The sequence below is a fragment of the Eurosta solidaginis genome, chromosome 3 (genome assembly GCF_040869045.1).
Source record: "Eurosta solidaginis isolate ZX-2024a chromosome 3, ASM4086904v1, whole genome shotgun sequence".
NCBI classification, from domain to species: Eukaryota; Metazoa; Arthropoda; class Insecta; order Diptera; family Tephritidae; genus Eurosta; species Eurosta solidaginis.
The window spans coordinates 33,173,011-33,195,788 of NC_090321.1; the positions used below are offsets into that span (position 1 = coordinate 33,173,011).

Sequence of the window (22,778 nt, forward strand, 5' to 3'; positions counted from 1 at the left end):
ATATGGAAGATGTTGATTCGTAACATCCACATACGTTGGAAACCTATATGTACATACAGACGTTTAGTTGTCTGTACAAAATATTAGTTGTCTGTTACGATAGCCAAAGTAGGCATCAGCACACATGTTAATTCTTTCTTGCGGAGAAAGGAATTTCGATAAGTAAAGGTTAAACGAAAGGGGAGAACCTGCAACCTTTTGACATTTCTTACTGACTTTTTCTTTGATTTATTTTTTATTCCTGAACGTATGCTATTCAAACAGTTCAGTCAGTTCGGGCGCCAAATTTCCACAAGAGATGCATGAATAAAAAAAGTCTGCCGTATGGTTCCGGACGAATAGTTTTTATACCCAGCTGTACTTGTACACAGGGTATTATAGCTTTGATTGGATAACGGTTGGTTGTACAGGTATAAAGAAATCGAAATAGATATAGATTTCATTATATCAAAATCATCAATATCGAAAAAAAATTTGATTGAGCCATGTCCGTCCGTCCGTCCGTCTGTCCGTTAACACGATAACTTGAGTAAATATTGAGATATCTTCACCAAATTTGGTACACGAGCTTATCTGGACACAGAATAGATTGTTATGGAAAATGAGCGAAATCGGATGATAACCACGCCCACTTTTTATATACATATATAACATTTTGGAAAACACAAAAAACCTGATTATTTAGTAAATGATACACCTAGAATGTTGAAATTTGACGTGTGAAGCAATTTTTTACGTTTCGGGAGTCATAACTCGAAGAAAAATTAGTTTAGAATAGAACTATATATATATATATGTATTATTGCGCAGCCTTGTAACACTATTAATCACACAAAACAAACAAAAACAGCATTTCAAGTGCACAGCTGGGTATGTAATGTTCGATTTCACCCGATCTTAGACTTCCTTACTTATCTTTTGTGATTTTAAAAATATGAAAATCAAAATTTTGAACCGACAGTTTTCGAAAAATTTTAAACCTGATTTAAGAATAAAGTATAATAGTAAGATAAGAGCTCTTAAAATAATGTAACGAATTTAGTGAAATTCCTCTTATTTGCAACCTTCTGCTAACGTTCGTATCGCTAAACTGTTGAATAAAATAACTCCAATATTCAATAATCCAAAATGGTCTTTATTATACTGCTTTGAAAGTACTTCACAATTAACTTCACTTCGCAACTGAGAGCGTGTTCAAAACAAACTGATTGCTGCTTACTCAGCTTTCGCTCCTTTTATACTCTCTGCTGTCTCGTTCGCATACTTCTAGGCGTATCTTCTTCTAGAATTTACTACTTAGTTACCAGCTACAAACTACAGATGCACGTTTGTAGCCTCTCAAATAGCAATATACGCGTGCATATGTGAGTAATACTTCCACCGATGATTGCATACTTTTGTGAGTACTTCAGATATATGTATGTGTTTGTGCATATCTCTCCGTTGCTTGTATGTACATATGTTAGACATAATGATTGATTTGTTTATGTACATACCAGCGACTGCTTAGTATCGGCTTAGAGATGATAGTATCCCTTAGTGTTGCTAATATTCGTCACAACAATAATAAATAGTTTATTTTAATCCTAGATTAATTTGAAGAACTATACTATACTCGGTGGAATATATCAATTGTATTTCGTCAAGAAACCAACACATTACAATTTTAACGATTTCAATATGACTTGGCATGAAAATAATGGTGAACTTCAAATTATCAAAGACGTTACTGCCGAAGAAGTTTTGCCTGCCAGCATGTTACGCACTTCATCTCAAATTAGTATTATAAGACCCTCTGCAATATCTAGGCCAAGTATAGGGAGACATGACAGGGCAGATAGCATACCATTAATGGAACGCGTTGACTATTACGATACAACAAATTTTGTTATTTCAATTGATTTGCCAGAGTATTTATGTTTGTGGGGTGAACCATTAGCATGCCATTTTGAAGATGATCTAATCCAGTACATAGATGAACCTGAGCCAACTATTCAAGAATCGGACAAAATAAAAGCACAATCTGCGCCTGCCGTATATGAAGCTAAAATGGGTATAAAGGAAGCAGATACATATAGCCAATATGGCCTATCTTCTATAGATATGTCTGTAACTCCTCGGCAGTCTTCAACCAATATATCAATGCGTTTAAGACGTTCATTATCGAATGTTTTTCGTCCGTCATTAGCCTTAATTGCTTCGACACAATCACAGCTGCAAAGTTCTCAACACAACATAGCTGAGGTTGAAGATTTCGTATTGGATTTACCATTGTCTATTGTACAAATACGAAATATAGCACGTCATTGTATTCCCCGCATTTTATCTTCTTTCAAATTCCCCGTTGAATTGCAAGATGAAGCAAGCGAAGAGCAACGGGGCAAACCAAAGGGAAAAGGTGGTATATTGTTGCGTAAACGTTTGTCCGAAGACGCTGAACAGACCATAGATGATGCTAAAAAATATCAATTCGATGGCCAAAATAATCCAGAACGCATGTTTCCTGTTTTTCCTACACCTGAAAAATTGAATATGGAATATATCATACGAGATAATACTATTGAGGAACAAGCGGTTACGTCGAGTATACAACCGAAAAGTTTTTCCGATTTAGTGAAAACATTAGATAATATTAAGAAGGTATATGGTAAACTTTATAAACGAACATTTCAAGTACCAGATTTTAAGGTTAAGGATCCTACGAAACGTAAAAAACAAGTTAGACCTGTTCAAAGAACAACGGAATATACAATGTTCAAAGTGCCAGCGTCTACACAATCTACAGCTAGTCTACCAATGAAGAATGTTAAACTTTCAAAACGTAAAACATCGCGTGGAAGTGAAGTTGAACTGCACAAAACAAAGGAACAAAAGGAACATGATAAGACGGAACGTGAAACGCAAACGTTCCGTAAACAAAAAGCGGTTGCTGATGATTTAATGTCGGGACATGAACATGACGAAGAGGAAATTAAAGAAACCGCAGAAGAGACGAAAGTGGAAGATAAACGTAAATCAATTGGTTACTCACATTGGACAACTAAATATATAAAACGTATGGATTATCAAAAAGCCAATCGAAAGATAATAATTTGGACTGATCGATTGGGTGAGTTAAATAATAATGGACAACTTTATATCGTCTCCGAATGGCAGATCACGTTCGAAACACAATTCTCAAATAGTTTTTGAAGATCACACTAAGTTTTTTTTAACTCGAGGCAAGTTTATTATTTTTTTTTTAAACATCCTATGGTATGGTTTTAGTGAGTTTAATAGCGTTTTCTTTTCTGAAAATAATGCCGTCCGGTGGTTTCTTCTCCTCTCTCTCATGAGTTTGTGTATCCCTATGACAAAATATTTCGTACCCTAAGCATCAAAAATTGCAGGTTCAAACTAGCCGCATTGAAAAAAAGTTCCTATATCATATTTTGCGCAAGGACTTCCCCATTTCGTACACCGAAAGAAAAAGACTGGTAAAATCAACCGAAATACGGTCCAATTCAACCGAAATTTTGTGTTAATTTTTATCCATCGCAACAAGATGTTGAATCAACTGCGCACAAATCGTTGATTCGTAATTGACCGTTTTAATAGTCAAATGAACAAAAAAAGTGGTTGCGACAGCTTTGTACGAATGTACCTATGTTGCCATATAAATAAATAAATGTAAGGCGCGATAACCTCCGAAGATATCTAAGGCCGAGCTTCTCTTCCAATTTGCGTCGTGCTCCTCTTGATTTTCCCTACAAATTGGTCGGACGGGACCTACATGTTTTATGCCGACTCCGAACGGCATCTGCGAGGCAGATAAGTTTTCACTGAGAGCTGTTCGTGGCAGAAATACACTCGGAGCGCTTGTCAAACACTGCCGAGGGGCGACCCCGCTTAGAAAAATTTTCTTCTAATTGAAAAACCCTATTTCTAAAATTTTCATGTTGCTTTGCCCAGGTTGCGAACCCAGGGCATACGGTGTGGTAGGCGGAGCACACAACCATCACACCACGGTTGCACTTACTAACCGAAACGTCAATTAGGCTTCCTTCAAATGTGCTGACACACCTTAAACATTATACACTTTATTATTTTGTTTTATTTGACATAACATTTTAAATAGAGAACTTGTAAGTTATAGAAAAGTAAAGAATCATCAAAATCGCTAGAAGGTAATTCACCACTGGAGTAACTTTACATGTAATTCGGCAAGTTTAATTTTCGTAACAACTTTTCGTAATAACTTTGAAACGATTCCAAAACAACTCAAACTTTTATGTTGTCGGAAACATTAACATTAAAAAACTGTGTTTTTATTACCTTATTAAATTCGTTCGCGTGAGTGAAAATTCGTAAAAACTTGAACAAAATGTTACTAACTTTGGAAAAATCCTGTTCGTTCAAACAAAACTTTTGCAACAAGAGGGCGCAATTTTGCATTTCGTTTGGAGGAGAAGCTGCAAAATTGTACTCGATAAATAGGTGTCCCGGTATCTCATAATTTTTTGCACAGTAAATTCAAAAAAGGGTTTTTCGTTTTGTATTGATAACTGAAAAACTAGTTTTTTGTTGTTTTCCCATTTTGTGTGTTTTTTTGATTTGGTGGTTTTCTTATTTTGGTATTTTTTTTTTAAACAAGTGGCACCATCGTCATAAGTACAAAGTAGAGAGCAGTGAGCGTAAAATTCTCTTTGAAGTTTGCTCATGTATTGACTGTTGATCGCTGTTGAAATTACCAGTGAGATCAGTTGTGTTAACAGAAAAATCCGTTAGATTGACCAGGAATCTGTCAATTTTACAGAATTTTGTTAACTTAAGAGCGACAATTTCTCTTCTGTTGAAATGACTAAACTAATTTGTTCGTTTGACAAAGAACTCGGTCAAATTAACCGTAATTCGATCAATTTCACCGAATCTCCGTTAAGTCAAGAACAACAGAACCGATTTGTTGATTTTACTAGCACCATTTCTTTCAGTGTAGTGTTTCAAAAGCTTAGCTGAACATTTTTTTAAAAATTAATGATTGTTGTTATTGTTGTAGTAGTAATAGCTTCTCCAACCCAATTGTCAACCTCACGTGCCCGTTGCGAATCCTGTTTCATTAACAGCCGAGGATTTGGTGACCCCGTACTCCTGATGGTTGTAAGGGGTGGGAGGGTGGCATAGCCTAAATGGTTGCATGTGGTCATACCAAATCGTTCCCGAGATGGTCGGGCTCGTACCTTTATGGTGCTTGTTACCGGAACGTAACGGATGTGCAGCAAAGGAGTGTCCTTATCGCTACAACAACAACAACATGAAAAATGGAAAATTTTGGCACTTAAGTCCATTGGGCGGTTAAGGGCCAATTAATGGTGACTTATCCATAACCAGATAAAACAGCTGATCGAACCTACCTTATGGAAATCAATGTAATCGATTAATGGTGCCATACCATAACGCTAATGCCATAACCATAGCATAGCCAACCAATTGGTTTCTGGTTTTTCGCCATATCCTTAACCTAAAAATATTTGAGTTGGTGAATTTATTAACGTTTTGTATATTTTATTTATTGTTTTGGATACGTTTTGACTAAGATATTTATTATTTGTGGAATATGTTTGTAATTTTTTTGGGCTTTCCTCATTTTTATGAAAATGTCAGCTGTTTAAGGTTATGGCACCATTAATCGATGACAATGGAGATGGTTATGAATATGGGTATGGTTACGACTATAGGGCTAATTATACTTTCTTAACCCTAACGCCATAGTCGTAACGACAATTTCCTAAAAATGAAGAAAACGCAAAAAATTACAAACATATTCCACAAAAAATAAGCCTCTTAGTCAAAACGTAATAACGCAATAAATAAAATCTAGAAAAAATTAATAAATTCTCCAACTCAACTATTTTTAGGCTATGGATATGGCGAAAAATCAAAAACCAATTGGTTGGCTATGATATGGTTATGGCATTAGCTTATGGTATGGCACCATTAAACGATTACATTGATTTCCATAAGGTAGGTTCGATCAGCTGTTTTATCTGGTTATGGTTATAAGTCACCATTAATTGGCCCTTAAGTTTTAAAAGAAAAGTATCTAGTAGCTTCTTTAAAGAATTTTCGAGGAAATATATTTTAATTACGTTTAGGAATTTAAACTTAGTCGTTTTCTTTGAGATATAAATCAGTCATTGTAACTTTAACTTGGCTTAGTCAAACCTAGCTATTTCTAACCCAACTTAACTGTGTCTAACCTAAGCTTGCTTTGTCCAAACTAACCTAACATAATTAACAACTTTTTCAAATTTCGTTAAGGCACTATTGGGTTGGCCTATAAATTATACGAGCATTTTCCCTTTAAAAATTGGGCCGTGGAACCAGACCTGGAAAAGTAAATATACACAATATATAGGTATAACGATTACTGAGTGGAATGTCATATCTTAAGCGCAGTTTGGAAAATGTCCTAGCGCAGAAGTTGTTTGAAGTATACCCTGTCTCAAAATTATTTGAAAAGCGTCCTATCTTAGCATACATTCCAATAGATTTTAAGACAACACGGGGCGATTAAATGCGACCATAAGACGTAGTTCAGTCAATTTCTGAGACGTTGCAGTTTTGAAAAAAAAAATATTTCGGTTTTCAATAAGGCGTTTATGCACGAAAAAGTGAATTCCACTCAGCCGTCGATATGCTAATACAAATTTAATAACATTTTTTTTTTCTTGAATGTTTATAAATAGTGAAGGCGAAGTAATTTTTACACTTGAAACTCAATTTGTTAAGTGCATCATTTACATTTCGGCCAAGGGCTATCGTGGTTATGTTACGGAACCTACAAAAGGTTTTGTGCGTCACCGAAAAATTTATTTAGATATCAAAGAACCAATCTCAGATTTTAAAGAATTAAAAAAGGTTTGCAAATATGTAATATTTATAATTAACAAAATTTCTGCTACTAAATTAATTTTTGTTAGCGCTTCCGTGATCATTTCTTAAATATATTTTCTAATCACGACGCTCGGTATTACATTGAAAACGGTAAAAATGTATAATTCAAATAACACTCAGCTGTATTTTTATACTCAGCGTGCCTTGCACACTTGTTATAAAATCAATTTCACAAATATTATTAATCATAAATTAAACCGTTATCGTAACAAAATTCGGAAGAGAGGTTGCCTTTACTATAAGGAATGCTTTGAAGAAAAATTAACGAAATAGGTTAAGGGCCACGCCCACTTTTATATAAAAGATTTTTAGAAGGGTCGTGGACGTATAAAATAAGCTATATCTTTGCAAAAACGAGCTTTATATCAATGGTATTTCAATTCCCAAGTGGATTTATAACAATAAATAGGAAAAACTTCAAATTAAAAAAATGGGCGTGGCACCGCCCCTTTTACGACTAAGCAATTTTCTATGTTTCGGGAGCCATAAATCGAAGAAAAATTAACGGATCGTAATAAAATTGGGCACACAAATTTTCCCTATAGCAAGAAATATTTCTAGAAAAAATGGGCGAGATCGGTTAAAGAGCACGCCCACTTTTATATAAAAGATTTTTAAAAGGGTCGTAGACGAAAATAATAGGCTATATCTTACCGAAAAAAGCTTTATATCAATAGAATTTTGCTTTCTAAATTGAATTATAACATTAAATTGGAAAACATTAAAATTTTTGAAAACGGGTGTGGCACCGCTCCTTTTAGGACTAAGCAATTTTCTACATTTCGGAAGCCATAACTCGAAGAAAAATTAACGGATCGTAATAAAATTGGGTACATAAATTTTACGTATAGCATGAAAATATTTCTAGTAAAAATGGACGGGATCGGTTGAAGACCAGACCCACTTTTATATAAAAGATATTTAAAAGGGTCGTAGACTAGAATAATACGCTATAACTTAGCAAAAAATAGTTTTGAATCAATGATATTTCACTTATCAAGTTTTATTGTAAGAGGAAATGGGGAGACGTTTTTTATAAACGGGCGGTGCCACGTGTTATGTAGAAAAGTAATTTATCTGAAATGAAATTTACAATTGAAGCTCACGCTGAGTATATAATGTTCGGTTACACCCGAACTTAGCCTTCCTTACTTGTTTAATAATGCTTGTTTGGGCTTTAAGGTTATTTCTCCGAGAAACATTTGGCCTGCGAATTACACACCTATTCCTGCATAGCTTTGCATTGTTTGATGTTGAAATATTCACGTTCTGATTGGAATCGGTTAGCACAACGCCGCGATATTGTATTGAATTTTGCTCATTATCGTGAGCCGCCAGAGAATATGATGCAAGTCCGCATTACACCGGAAAATGCCACATTTGTGGATATCAAAGAGCTCTGTTCGGACAATTTGGACGTATTTTTGTTGGACTATGCTTTGACTTGGCGCAACATAGATGTAAGTATTGAACCATCTCTGCTAGCAATTTTCAGATAATTTTATCGTCTAACGCCAAAAAAATGTTTAAAGGGAATTTTTACCTCCAAGCAGATATTAAAGCGATAAATAACTGTATCGTTTTGAGTTTCCCTTTATTTCAATAAATTCTCTTTCTTTTTGCGCTTCATTCCCTGAACTTCAATTAAGGCGTTGCTATGGTGCGCGGCCCAAACAAAGATTTTTTGGTTAATATTAAATATCATTGGAATTTTTGGATTACCTGACTTTCCCTCTTAACCCAGCTGTACGAGGTTTGCTATTTATATTTTGAGCCTAATAATGAAAAGACAGTAATTTATTATCGAAAATGGCTTTATTGTTTTTCGAGGTATTTTCTATGATAATCAATACAGTTTTGCATGCGTTCAAACCAATTTTCGTAGCACTTTTTCCACGGCCGATTGAGGTATCTCCAAAACATGGTTTTTGAATGCATCAACGGCTTCTTCAGGCGCCAAAAAAACGTTGGCCACGCAATTTATTCTTGATTTGCGGAAATAATAAGAAGTAATTTAGCGCCAAATCAGTGCTGTAAGGAGGGTGAAGCATTAATTCGACGTTTTGGCTAGTCAAATAGACGGTTGTTTCAGCTGATGTGTGAGTGCTGGCATTGTCATGATGAAGAATGATGCTTCATTCGCGCTTCTTCTTCCGTATTTCACCAAGCACTACTGGCAAACAAATGGTTGTGTGCCATTCGGAATTCACCGTTCTTCGTTGCTCTAATGGCACGGTAGCCACATGTCCATATATTCCGAAGAAACAGGCATCATTTGCGTCGAAGTGCTTCGCGCACGAATGACTTGTCGGATTTGGCTCATCTTGGAAGACTTATACAGTGGATTGCTGTTTTGTTTCGGGCTCATACGCATAGATCCAAGATTCGTCACCTGTGTAGATGTTATATACAGCTTTTGATGCACCGCGATTGTATTTCATGAGCATTTCTTTGAATCTTTTTGAGCTTTTGTCAAATTATGCGGCATCCAAAGCGAACAAATTTTTTTCACAGCTAAATGTTCATGCAATATCTTATTGATGCTCGTCATACTAATGGCCAGGGATGCCTCAATCTCACGATAATGCGTATGACGATCTTGGAATATAGTTCGCGCACAGCGTCAATGTTTTGTTGCACAACAACTGATTTTGGAGGACCTTCACGACTTTCGTCCCTGAGCAACGGCGGCCAAGATGGAATTCGTTATACCAGCGTTTCACAGTGGCAAAGGATGGGGCTTCATCACCAAAAGTGGAAGTAAGTTGTTCAAAGCACTCCTGTCTCAATAATCCACGTCGAAAGTCGTAAAAAATCATCGCACCAAAAATGTTCACGAGTTAATTCCATTTTTTCGCTGAGATACAATTTTTAAGTTACTGTTAACAACACAAGTTGTGCTCAAATGTCAAAATTTTCTGAAAAAGGTTATGCTTAAAAACGTCAAACTTTCAATTGAAAACGTCAGATGGCGCCGGCAAACAATTAGTGTTTAGGCTCAAAATATAAATAGCAACCCTCGTAACAGGACATTGGCGACGGTTTCTCTCTTTGCCTCAGAAAGGGCTTTCTAGGTTACTATCCACTTTTATCGAAAGATTTTCTCACATCTGTATGAATCTACTTCGCAAATTTCAACTTGGGTGAACAGTTCTTCCCGAAAGCTGATAAGAATTTGAAACAACGGCGATATCTCCGGCTATCATTTCTTTACACCTTTTCCAGCTTAAGTTCAGAAAATTACAATTCAAGTTCAGAAATTCCAATTTTAATTCAGAAATTTACAATTCAAGTTCAGAAATTTTCAATTCAAGTTCAGAATTTTCAATTCAAGTTCAGAAAATTACAATTCAAGTTCAGAAATTCCAATTTAAATTCAGAAATTTGCAATTCAAATTCAGAAAATTACAATTCAAGTTCAGTAATTCCAATTTAAATTCAGAAATTTCTGATTTAAGTTCAGAAATTTCCAATTCAAGTTCAGAAAATTACAATTTAAATTCAGAAAATTTGTCGGGTATTTTTTTTTTCATCCAATGGAAATAAATGTATATAAGATGGTATCTATGTGTTAAGGAAGCATTGGTTATCTTAACTCGTTTATTTATTTATTAAAGTCAACACAGCCACAAAGCGGTCGACTACTGGATATAAGATACAATACAAATAACAAGGAAAAAAACATAAGTGTAAAAAACAAAATTTAAAGTATAAACTTAAATATTAAACAATCAAATTAATTAAGTTAAATTTTAATTAATACATAAATCAAATCAAAAATAAAAATTAGTTAAAATTAATATTGAAATAAAATTGACCTTATTTAAAATTTTTTGAAAAATATCATGCCAGACGTGAGAGTATTTCCTTACGGATAGCAGCAATCGAATACTCAAAACTAATACAGTTGTACAGTTCATTATAGCGCGAGCACCAATTGCGAAGAGGGTTATATTTGGCAAAATTACGCCGTAGAATGGGTAAATGAAAGAGTACATAGTGTCTTGTAGTTCTCGCAGGAACAGAAAAATTCAGTCTGCTTACAAGGTCAGTGGAGTCTATCTCACCTATAATCAGTTTATGAAGGAACAGTTCCCCGAGTAATGTTCTTCTATTCTCTAAAGTTGGCGAACTAATGAGAAGAAGTCTATTTCTATAAGGCGGAAGATGTTGATTTGATTCCCAGTTAAGACCGCGTAAAGCGAAGATTAGAAACTGCTTCTATACCTATTCAATTCGATCTATATGATCCGGGGACCAAATACAGGAACAATACTCAAGTATAGGGCGAACCAAAAGATGTGTAAAGGGTCTTGGTTAAATAAGGATCATCAAATTCTTTAGCCCATCTTTTAATAAATCCGAGTACACCCGATGCCTTGTTTACGATAGATGAAATATGTATGTTAAAGCTCAATTTCGCATCAAAAAGAACACCAAATACTACAGATATACGCTCCAAGGGAGCACCATCTAGCATAGAGGATTTTAAAACTGGGTTGACTCTGTGAAATGTCATCATTTTGCGAGATAGCGAAGAAAAAAAAAGCAATTGCAATATTAATGCGCAAAGCCTTTATAAAAAGCTTGACGAGTTGAGGTTTCTGTCAGAAGGCTCCGATATTGATGTCATATGTGTTTCAGAAACATGGTTTTCTTCGTTTCATAAAAATGATATGGTGAAGATAAATGGATACCAACTTTTCAGAGTTGATAGAAGTGGTAATGGTGGTGGTGTTGCGATATATGTAAAAAGTAGTATGTCCTGTAAATTGTGTTGTTGTTCCAGTCCAGGTGATCCTGTGGAATATGTGTTTGTTCATATGTTTTCTGAGAATAATAGTAGGCTTCTTATCGGCTGTGTATACAGACCGAATCGACTAGTAGATTTTTCCGCGTTTATTGAATTTCTTCAATCGTTACTATTAGACTATGACAATATTATCATCGCTGGAGATTTTAATAGTAACCTACTGGTGGATGCCACTTTAAAACAAAGCATGGAATCTCTGGGACTTTTTCCCACAAACTGTGCTATACCAACGCATTTCACAAATACTAACTCTTCTTTATTAGATTTATTTTTTGTCAATTATCTTCATAAAATGATTCACTACACGCAACTATCCGCCTCCTGCTTCTCAACACGCGACCCGATATTCCTAAACTACAACTTCCAAGCATCATGTAGGCCAAGATCGTTCGCGTATCGCGATTACAGAAGTATAGATTATTATTCTCTTGCTGAGTCCGTTGAGTCGGTTTAATGTAGCTTGATTCGTACGTTAACATCGGTTGATGACCAGACAAAGTTTCTGCAGGATAACATAAATAAGTTATTCGATGATCACGTTCCACTAAAAATAAAAACACCTAAATACAAGAATAGCCCTTGGTTCAATGCTACATTAAAACACCTTATCCACCTTCGTAACCAAGCCTACTCACTGTGGAAAAGGTACAAAACAGTCGAAGCGCATAGCTGCTTTAAAACAGCTCGGCTTACTGCAAACAAAGCCATAAGGCTGGCTAAGGCAAATTATTTTAAGTATAAGCTTAGTTCTGCTTTGAATACAAAAGAAAAGTGGAACAAAATCAAACAAATAGGAATTGGTAAGCCCAAAAGTGACCTGTCTCATCCCCCTGATGTCGACATCAACGAAATTAATAATACTTTTGTAAGACTACCAAACTCAGCCGACAATGTGGGTATTGATAACTACTCCGTTCGTGTTAATGTTGACACTAGCCCTTTCGAGTTTGTTTGTGTCGATAATTGTGATGTTGTCCAAGGCATACTTTCTGTTAAGTCTAACGCAATGGGGCTTGATGGTATATGTTCAAAGTTTTTAAAAGTCATTCTTCCCAAAATCCTTCCCCACATTACTTACTTGGTCAACTCAATTTTGACGACCGGTGTCTTACCAATATACTGGAAAGCTGCAAAAGTTATTCCAATCCGTAAACAAAATAATGAGTATCGACCAATAGCCATACTCCCTTTCCTCTCTTAAGGTCGTTGAACGTATTCTACATGGGCAAATCGTATCATATGTACATGAATACAAGCTCCTGTCAGACAGTCAGTCTGGTTTCAGGTCAAAGCGGAGCTGTACAACGGCACTATTATCTGTGACAGAAGAAATTCGTGAGCGAGTGGATGAAAGTTACATTGCCTTCTTAACACTTCTTGACCACTCTAAAGCTTTTGATTCTGTAGACCACACTCTGCTCTGTAGGAAGCTGGTAAACTTATTTAACTTCTCTGGTCATGCAGTTGCCCTTATAAGATCATATCTTGGCGATAGGACTCAAGCAGTATGTAGATGGTGAAAAGTCTGACTTCCTACATGTCTTAAGAGGCGTCCCTCAAGGCTCTATCCTGGGTCCTCTGTTATTTTTTCTGTATATCAATGACTTACCCGATGTCCTTAAATATTGTAATGTTCATATCTACGCTGATGATGTGCAGTTGTTTACGTGTTGTCCTCGTGATCAAACTAGCTTGTGCATAAGTAACTTAAACCACGATTTGAATCAAATATTTTCATGGGCTAATATGAATGGCTTATGTATAAACCCGAATAAGTCAAAATGTATTGTTATTCATAGAAGCTCTTTTCCCACTAATGATTTAGAGAATGTAGTGTTCGACAATTCCGTTATAGAATACGTAGATACGGCGAAAAACTTTGGTGTAATTTTTAACAAAACATTGACATGGAAAGACCATATTTTTAGAACGGTTGGAAAAGTGTGTGGAATGCTTCGTACACTATGGTTAACACAGTATTTCACGCCTTTGCACATAATACTACTTCTGGCTAAAGCGTACTTAATACCTACGCTACTCCATGGTTGTGTGATTTACTCAAACTGTGACTATCTGTGCAAGAACAAACTAAATGTTGTTTACAACAACATTGCTAGATATGTTTATGGGTTGAAAAGACTTGACCACGTATCACAACATGCTGAAAGGTTGCCAAACATTTCTTTCGAAAACCTTTTAAAAGTCAAAACACTGTCCTTCCTCCATAAATTGATACACACGAAGGAACCTGACTATCTATATCGTAAGCTTATTTTTCTGCAATCATCAAGATCGGTGCTTCTTCTTAAGCACATTAGATACCGCGCGCTAACCTCTGAGCGCCAATTCTTTGTTACTGCAATACGTCTTTGGAACTCCCTACCTACAAGTCTTCGACTCTTGAGTAATGCTCTGCACTTCAAAAAAGAGCTAACATCATTTTTTAACGACTCTTAAACTGGATCTCAAATTGTTGTTGTTAAAATGTTCATTTCTAAGTCCTTTTCCTTTCTCTGTGTCTTCTTCCTTTATTTGTTAAATACTATTCGATCTATAACCAGCCAAAGGTTATCATCACTACTGCTGCTATTTATTAATTACTTTTCTTTAGTTTTAAGGTTTACATTTACATACATAAATATTTCACTATTATCCGTTATATTTAATTTAATTTGATTAATCTAATTTATTATTATTATAAATGTTCAATTTTTATAGCTCATGCTATTCATGACTATCACTGTTAAATAATTTGTCAAAATTGCTGTGCTAGAAACAAATTTTCAAATAAATACATACATACAATGCCATCCATCTATATTCTTAGCGTCACAACCATTGATCTGCACTGCGTGGGAGCAGTGATGCCAAAGATATGACCACTTTAACAGTCAACGGAGCGTCCACAGAAATAACGTATAGGTACTCACTGCATAGATCTTGGCGCCATATGTCAAAATACCTCAACTTATCCGCCATCATTACCATTCATCATGAATTGCCACTTAATCGTGATATTGGCAGTTTCGTAACAATCCCAGCTTTCCCTATTTCACGGAAACTGACGGCGATTGGTAGCACAATAAGAGATCAAGGCTTTCTCCACCTTCGCAACTCTGTGGAGGTCTCTCCCTTCTACTGCTTCCAAACTACTGTTTCGACTGAAGTATTTTCTTGGCCGTAGCGTCATCATGCACTTGTTGGAAAGAATTATACTCCATTTGATTTCAAGGTTCGGGATGTAAACACCTTGAAGAAAACTTGGGGTACACTTCCATACCCATTCCACCATTTTGGCAACATGGTCAAAGAAGTATAAACACTTCCGCAAGTAACATATAAGTATAAAATTAATTAATAAAATAACTTTTGAAAATTAACACCCTACTTATAAATTTCTAAATTCGAACTGTAATTTTCTGAACTTGAAATGTAATTTTCTGAACTTGAATTGTAATTTTCTGAACTTGAAATGAAAATTCTGAACTTAAATTGTAATTTCTGAATTGTAATTGTAAATTTCTGAATTGAAATTGGAATTTCTGAATTTCAATTGTAATTTTCTGAACTTGAATTGTAAATTTCTGAATTTAAATTGGAAATTCTGAACTTGAATTGTAATTTTCTGAACTTGAATTGCAATTTTCTGAACTTGAATTGTAAATTTCTGAACTTAAACTGGAAAAAGGTGTAGAAATGTCGTTTCAAAAAAGTGACTTGCGTGGTAAAAAATGCTGGCAGGGATTATAGCAGAAAACATACCTACCAATAAATCAACGATAGTGTTAAATTCCTTGAAGCATTCTAAAAACTCTTATGTAAATATTTCGAATGCAGAGGACTCATGAGCCTCAATAGGAAAAAAATGAGGAAATCCGCCAACAAAAAATATTTTTTCAGAAATTGACGAAAATGTTTAACTGCTGGAATTTCACAAACTTATGCCTAAAACTATTGTGCTACTAAACTGCATGCTAGAAAGTTTTACAAATATTATTATAAAAACAGTTACAAATCAGGAACCGTAATTTACTTATTTCAAGCCTCTAGCAATTTTTTTTAGAACGCAATGTATCTTTAGTTATTTAAGTCTATATTTTTATCTGATCACTTCTCCCATTCAAATTTAACATCCATAACTGCTTTTAACTATCTCTCATAATATTGGAAAAACATTTTTGAAATTTTTGTATATTAAAATGTTTACTCATTTTAGAATTATTCCGATTTTCATCACCTAATTATGTCTACATATCTTGCTGCTTTGGATAATCGGTGCAAAGATCCAAAACTACTTGTAAATTTAAAAAATTTGCTTTTTGAAATTCGTCCTTTAAGCTATTCATAAAATAATTGGAAAATACAAATAAAGGTATAACATTTTGAATAAAAATCATTTGCATTAATCATCTATTTAAATGTTTAATTAGTTTTGAAGTATACATATGTATGATCTGAATATATTTAATTTAACATAATGCACACACAAAAATATTAGATATTTAATTTGAAAGCGCGTGTAGCCCTTATTTTGTAAATCGATTTGAAAATAAAGTTATAATTGTATATCAAGGTGATTCTATTTATGAAATATGAGCAAAATTAATAGCCCAATATCCATATGATAATAGTAAATTGTATTATAAAAAACTTTCGCAAAGAGTTACAGAATACGGCCACATATATTTCGTATACGTTGCAGTAAATTGTAATCAATAACAATTTATAATCGTAGTTAATGCGCAACTTTATACACATTGATGTACATAGATACTTGATTTATTGGTAAAAAATAAACTTAATTTACTATACTTATAAGAAAAATAGTATATATTGAAAATGAATTTGCAAATAAAAGTTGCATGCAGTACGGGGCAATCTTCTATGGTCAACATTCTTTTTTTTTTTTTTAACTTTTGAGACATACTGCTTATGTTGATAATGCGGCTGCAAGCGGGTATACACCCGTTAGTTGTGCTTGTGAGAAAGTTGCTGTTGCCGTTGCACACATATATACATATCATATTTGCTACGCTGACGCTTTTGCCACCTTAAGAACGATTGTATTTGCCCCAAATGTGCAACATGAAGACGGAGGCAATAAAGAGCAGAGACATCACCAAAACAGGCACGGGACCGCTGTAATATAGATAGATGAGAAGATATAGTAAGAGGTAACAAACAGTTATAGTAAGGCGAATTTTTTGTCCACATCGGAACATCCCACTTAGCACCTGGCAGATTATTTTTGAAGAAAAATTCTGAATATTTTTCGATTTCTTTCCGTGGATAAAAGTGATTAAATTATTTCCACGTTTAAAATATAATGACTTCCTTGTACGATTTCAAAGCGATTTAGTGAAAATATACAAAAAATAAGTGCAGCGCTCAAAAATGATAGTAAATACAACTTAAGGCAGACTTAACCCATTTGTGGTCAATATGCCAATTCGGGAACATCCAGTTCTTTGTAAATTCCAACAATACTCTCGCGTGTGTTTATTGATGCACAGAAGATAACCTTCATTTGCCCAATCTTCAAGAGCGCTAATGAGAATATTGTGGAAAATTATAGGCCCATTGCTAAGTTGTCTACTATTTCAAAACTATTTAAGCATATTTTAAAACAAAAATTGTATTTTGCGGTCAGGCGTCTAATCATTGACAATCAGCATGGGTTCATGTCCGGTAGATCAACTGTGACTAACATAGCAATTTTCTGATTTTTGCCTATCTGCTTTTAATAAACTCAGCCGTATGAAGACAAAAACACAAGCAGGTCCTCAGTGAATTCCACTAACAGGCGTCGGACCTTAATGCCAGGAATTGCCCGGTGAATCCAGTACTGAAAGAACAGTACCCAAAACTTGCGGAAGAGGAGCGCACACACCCCAGGGAAACGCGAGTCACTCTAGCTCAACTTCGATCTGGATACTGTAACAGGTTGAACTCTTACCTATCCACAATCAACCCCGATATACAAAATGTGCAGCGGGTTAGGGGGTTACAATATACCCGCGGTAGGTATGCCTGTCGTAAGAGGCGCCTAAAATACCAGATTCAAGGTGTTGTGTACCGCAACATTTTCAGGTTGCCAGCGCAATATATAGCTTCTCCAAACCCAATTGTCAACCTCACCTTCGAGCGGCGAATCACGTTAAACTAACAGACGAGGCACTGGCGACCCCGAGCTCCTCATGGAACTTGCGGGTGGGGAGGGAGGGATGGCCTGAAGGTTTAATGTGGCCAGATAAATCGTTCCCGAGATGGTCGTGATAGCACCTTAATGGAGCTGTTACCAGATCTGTATCCGGCAAAATACCATCACATTGATAATACTCCCCTGCAAGACCTGGAAGGGTCTACCCTTCCCCCATGTCTTAAAAGGTGCACCGCAAATTATATGGGTGGTCGGTAGGCATCGGTGCAATTTAGAAACGAAACATCAAAACCAAGAAGAATTAAACAAGGGGTGTCACAGGGTGGTGTCCTATCCCCACTTTTGTTTAATTTCTACATATCTAAGCTACCTTCGCCACCAGAAGGAGTTACTATCCGTTTCCTACGCCGATGGCTGCAAAATAATGGCCACAGGCCCAGACCCACAGATCGATGAGCTTTGCAGCAGAATAAACGGCTACCTACCTAATCTCTCCAGTTTTTTCGCCTCGCGAAACCCGGCATTATCACCGACTAAATCATCCGCGACCTTATTTACAATATGGACGATGTCGACCATTTTGAACATCCACGTCGATGGCACTACACTACCGACTGTCCTACACCCCAAAATCTTGGGTGTGACGTTTGATCAGGATCTACATTGTGGTGAGCATGCAGCCGCAATTGTACCGAAAATCCAGAGCCGTAATAAAATCATGTTGGTGTTGTTGTTGTAGCGATAAGGTTGCTCCCCGAAGGCTTTTGGGGAGTGATATCGATGTGATGGTCTTTTGCCGGATACAGATCCGGTCGCTCCAGTACCACAGCACCATTAAGGTGCTAGCCCGACCATCTCGGGAACGAGTTATGTGGCCACATTAAACCTTCAGGCCATTCCCTCCCTCCCCACCGCCAAGTTCCATGAGGAGCTTGGGGTACCCAGCGGGTTAGGGGATCAGAATATACCCGCGGTAGGTATGCCTGTCGTAAGAGGCGACTAAAATACCAGATTCAATGGGCTGTGTAGCGCAACCCTTCAGGTTGCCAGCGCAATATATAGCTTCTCCAAACCAAATTGTCAACCACACCTATCCGCGGCGAATCCTGTTTCACTAACAGATGATGCTCTGGCGACCCCAAGCTCCTCATGGAAATTGGAGGTAGGGAGGGAGGGAATGGCCTGAAGGTTTAATGTGGCCACATAAATCGTTCCCGAGATGGTCGGGCTAGCACCTTAATGGTGCTATGTTACAGGAGCGTACCGGATTTGTATCCGGCAAAGGACAATCACATCGATAACACTCTCCAAAGCCTTCGGGGAGCAACCTTATCGCTACAACAACAACAACAGGATCTTAGGGTCGCCAGAGCCTCGTCTGTTAGTGAAACAGGATTCGCCGCGTATAGGTGAGGTTGACAATTGGGTTTGGAGAAACTATATATCGCGCTGGCAACCTGAAGGGTTGCGCTACACAGCCCCTTGAATCTGGTATATTAGTCGCCTCTTACTACAGGCATACCTAACCCGCTGGGTTTAATAAAATCCTCAAATCACTTGCTTGCAGTACTTGGGGAAAAGACAAAGAAACGCTCATTACCACATACAAAGCAATTGGCCAACCGATTGCATGCTACGCGTCCCCTATATGGAAGCTACAGGCCTGCCAAAATACTGCTCTAAGAACCGCCACGGGCTGTCTTCTTATGTCCCCAGAACACCATCTACATAATGAGGCGAGAATACTCCCCATAAGGGAGAGAAATGAGATGCTAACCAAGCAGTTCCTGTTGAATACCCAGAAACCTGGGCATCCCAACAGACATCTGATTGATGAGCCAACACCGCATAGGGGCTCAAGGAGTCGTTGTTGTTGTTGTAACACTGCTTCGCCCCATCCAATAGGTGCGGCCGATCACAAATTGTCATCAATATCCTATAACGGGAGTCCAAGGAAACTTGCTGTTTCAACAGGGTGGATCATAATGGGAGGGGTGCTAGAGGCGTTGGTTCCACATTACAATAAAAGAGATGGTTGGTGTCATGTGGGGACACATTGCAAGCAGGGCATACATTTTGTATGTCGGGGTTGAATCTGGATAGGTAAGATTTTAACCTGTTACAGTATCCAGATCCAAGTTGAGCTAGTGTGACTCGTATTTCCATTAAGGAGTCGTCTCCGTAAGCATCATGAGGAAATACGGCACCTGAGAACTCAGCCGTATGAAGCAAAAAAAACACAAGCAGGTCCTCAATGAACTCCACAAAAAGGCGTCGGATCTTTATGTCAGGAATTGCCTGGTGAATCCAGTACTCAAAGAACTGTAACAGGCTAAACTCTTACCTATCCAGAATCAACCCTGACATACAAAATGTATGCCCCGCTTCCAATGTGTCCCACATGACATCAACCATCTCTTTAATTGTAATGTGGAACCAACGCCTCTAACACCCCTTTCATGATCCACCCCGGTTGAAACAGCAAGTTTCCTTGGACTCCCGTTTGAGGATATAGATGACAATTTGTGATCGGTCGCAGCTATTAGGTGGGGCGAAGCACTGCTACAACAACAACAACATAACACTCCCCAAAGCCTTCGGGGAGTAACCTTATCGTTACAATAACAACAACAACACATACAAAATGTATGCCCTGCTTGCAGTGTCCCCACATGACACCAACCGTCTCTTTAATTGTAATGTGGAACCACCCCTATTGAAATAGCAAGTTTCTTTGGACTCCCGTTAGAGGATATTGATGACAATTTGTGATCGGTCGCATCTATTGGATGGGCGAAGCACTGCTATAACAACAACAACAACACCAACACCAACAACAACAAGTCGACTGTTTATACGGACTCTTCAAAGAAAAACAAATTATGAATTAAGTCACATGATTGTGCTTTCTTAATTGGTTTGCTTGGGCTTCCACTCAATATTTTTATTTTGGATAAAGTCACACTTTTACCAACGGAAGTGTGTTCTTGTAAAAGAGGTTGACAATTGGGTTGGATAAGCTATATATTGCGCTGGCAACCCCTTGAGAGGGTTGCGCTACACAACCCCCTCAATCAATTTGGTATTTAAGTCGCTTCTTACGACAGGCATATCTACCGCGTGTATATTCTAAGCCCATTAACCCGCTGTGGGGGGGGGGGGGGGTTTTTTCTTGACTCCTTTTAGCTCTACCATGGCTATGTCTCATTGTTTTGGCTTTTATCTGACGTTTTAGCTCAGAATTTACTGATCCTCTATCCTTAAGCTGTTTTTCACGGCGCTCGTTGTTATAACTATACAGATATGTACTTCCCCAAGTTTTCGTTTTGAATACCTCCATATTTGTAAAAGAATTCCCCTAGGCTAAGTAAGGTTGACAATTGTGTTGCGGAAGCTATAACACTTTGTGGTGGTACAAAAAACTCCTTTCAGAAAGTACAGAGTCTGTATCCGACAAAGGTCTATCAAATCGATAACACTTCTCAAAACCATCGGGGTGTCTTTATTGTTGATATGCAGGATACCATTAAGATTATTTAAATCGGATAGAGTGCTTGAAAATCATATAAAATGCTGTGGAACTTTCATTATAAGCAATAAAAAAGAGAAAGTACACGTGCCCAGAAATTTTGGTGACCTGAATTTACACCTAACGAAAATGCTTTGTTGGCACATATAAAATACATACATAGTACAATTATATTACTTACACTTTAATACCGGGCGAATCGTCTGTGTAGAAGCGCCACATACCACCAGTTCCTGCGCCACCAGTGGTGCGGCTTCTGGCCGCTGTTGTGGTAGTTGTTGTTTTACGCTGCTTTAGGTTGCTACCACCAGCGCCAGCGCTGCGTGGCGCAGACATTTTTGTTGGTGAACGTGAACCACTGCCTACAGAGGTTGAACTGGCTGGTGCAGGCTGTAATTGTTGAAAAACAAACTTAACCAACAAAGCTCCAAACTAATAAATCACACTTTTATTTACCATTTTGTTAATTGTCTTTGCGGCAGTTTTTTAATTAAATATATAATCTAATTAGAATTGGCTTTTTTATGAATCAAAACGAATCAATTGAATGCTTGTGGAAAAATAAAAGTTTGAACGTCAGTATGACAATTAGTTGTTGCTTTCGTTGTTTTTTATTTTCAGTTCGGAAGTCATTCGTTTCCACGTAGGTGACGACGAATATAGGCTGAAGTTCGTTGTAGCTGTCAAATGGAAAACGTCAAATGCTATCATGAATTTGGCAGTATGCGCAGATAGATGTCGCGGAAGTAAAACGGAAAGGGAAGTGGAACAAAAAAATTAATTTCTTCATTTTTGGTAAGTTTTCTACTATAAAATAAAAAATAAAAAGGTCAATTAAGGTTTTGGTAGATTATTTTGATAATATTAAGTAAAACAACTCAACCCCGTTCGTTACTTATGCGTTAAGTCCTTGGACCAATACCAATGCCACGATTTGAGCAATGCTACAACAACAACAGTGTGATTAGTGCAGCTATTGCTTTCCAGGCATCTATTGACCGCAGAATAAGCTTATGTCCACAATTAGATACTGTTTGCTACAAATAATATTCAATAAAATCTACAGTTTATTTAACAATTAGTCAAAGCTTTGTATCAATCAAAATATGGGTCAGCGTTGCCCTTAGATGATGGAAACTGCAAATAGTGTTTCAAGAACTTAGAATGGGTAGTGATTTTTATGCACTTTGTGGCATTTATGCATTGTAAGTGACGGAGTTAAGGGGATTATGCTTTTAGGAATCTTATTTAACTTCTCGGCAGGTAGGTAAAAATTAACGATGTCACCGAAGTTGCTTGCTAAACGGTAATATCAACGTTGTTGTTGTTGTAGCAGTGCTTCG

At 36.9% G+C, this 22,778-nt stretch overlaps 2 protein-coding genes across 2 annotated transcripts in view; one reads left to right on the forward strand and one right to left on the reverse strand.

Moving 5' to 3' along the window:
* The window catches only part of LOC137243552 (uncharacterized), a 32,509-nt gene extending 15,638 nt beyond the window's left edge, over positions 1 to 16,871 (forward strand). The window contains exons 10-15 of the mRNA XM_067771363.1: positions 1,591 to 3,109; positions 6,298 to 6,373; positions 6,726 to 6,897; positions 6,960 to 7,023; positions 8,116 to 8,393; positions 15,963 to 16,871. Coding sequence (XP_067627464.1) covers positions 1,591 to 3,109; positions 6,298 to 6,373; positions 6,726 to 6,897; positions 6,960 to 7,023; positions 8,116 to 8,393; positions 15,963 to 16,094 — 2,241 coding nt within the window. The 3' untranslated portion in view covers positions 16,095 to 16,871. The remainder of the gene's footprint in view (positions 1 to 1,590; positions 3,110 to 6,297; positions 6,374 to 6,725; positions 6,898 to 6,959; positions 7,024 to 8,115; positions 8,394 to 15,962) is intronic.
* Sec61beta (Sec61 translocon subunit beta) lies at positions 16,142 to 22,062 on the reverse strand. Its single transcript, XM_067771362.1, has 3 exons — positions 21,892 to 22,062; positions 21,617 to 21,825; positions 16,142 to 16,885 (listed from the first exon to the last, which is right to left on the reverse strand). Exons 1-3 carry the CDS (start codon positions 21,892 to 21,894, stop codon positions 16,798 to 16,800), a joined length of 300 nt encoding a protein of 99 aa, XP_067627463.1. The 5' UTR covers positions 21,895 to 22,062; the 3' UTR covers positions 16,142 to 16,797.
* Between the last annotated feature and the right edge of the window lie 716 nt (positions 22,063 to 22,778).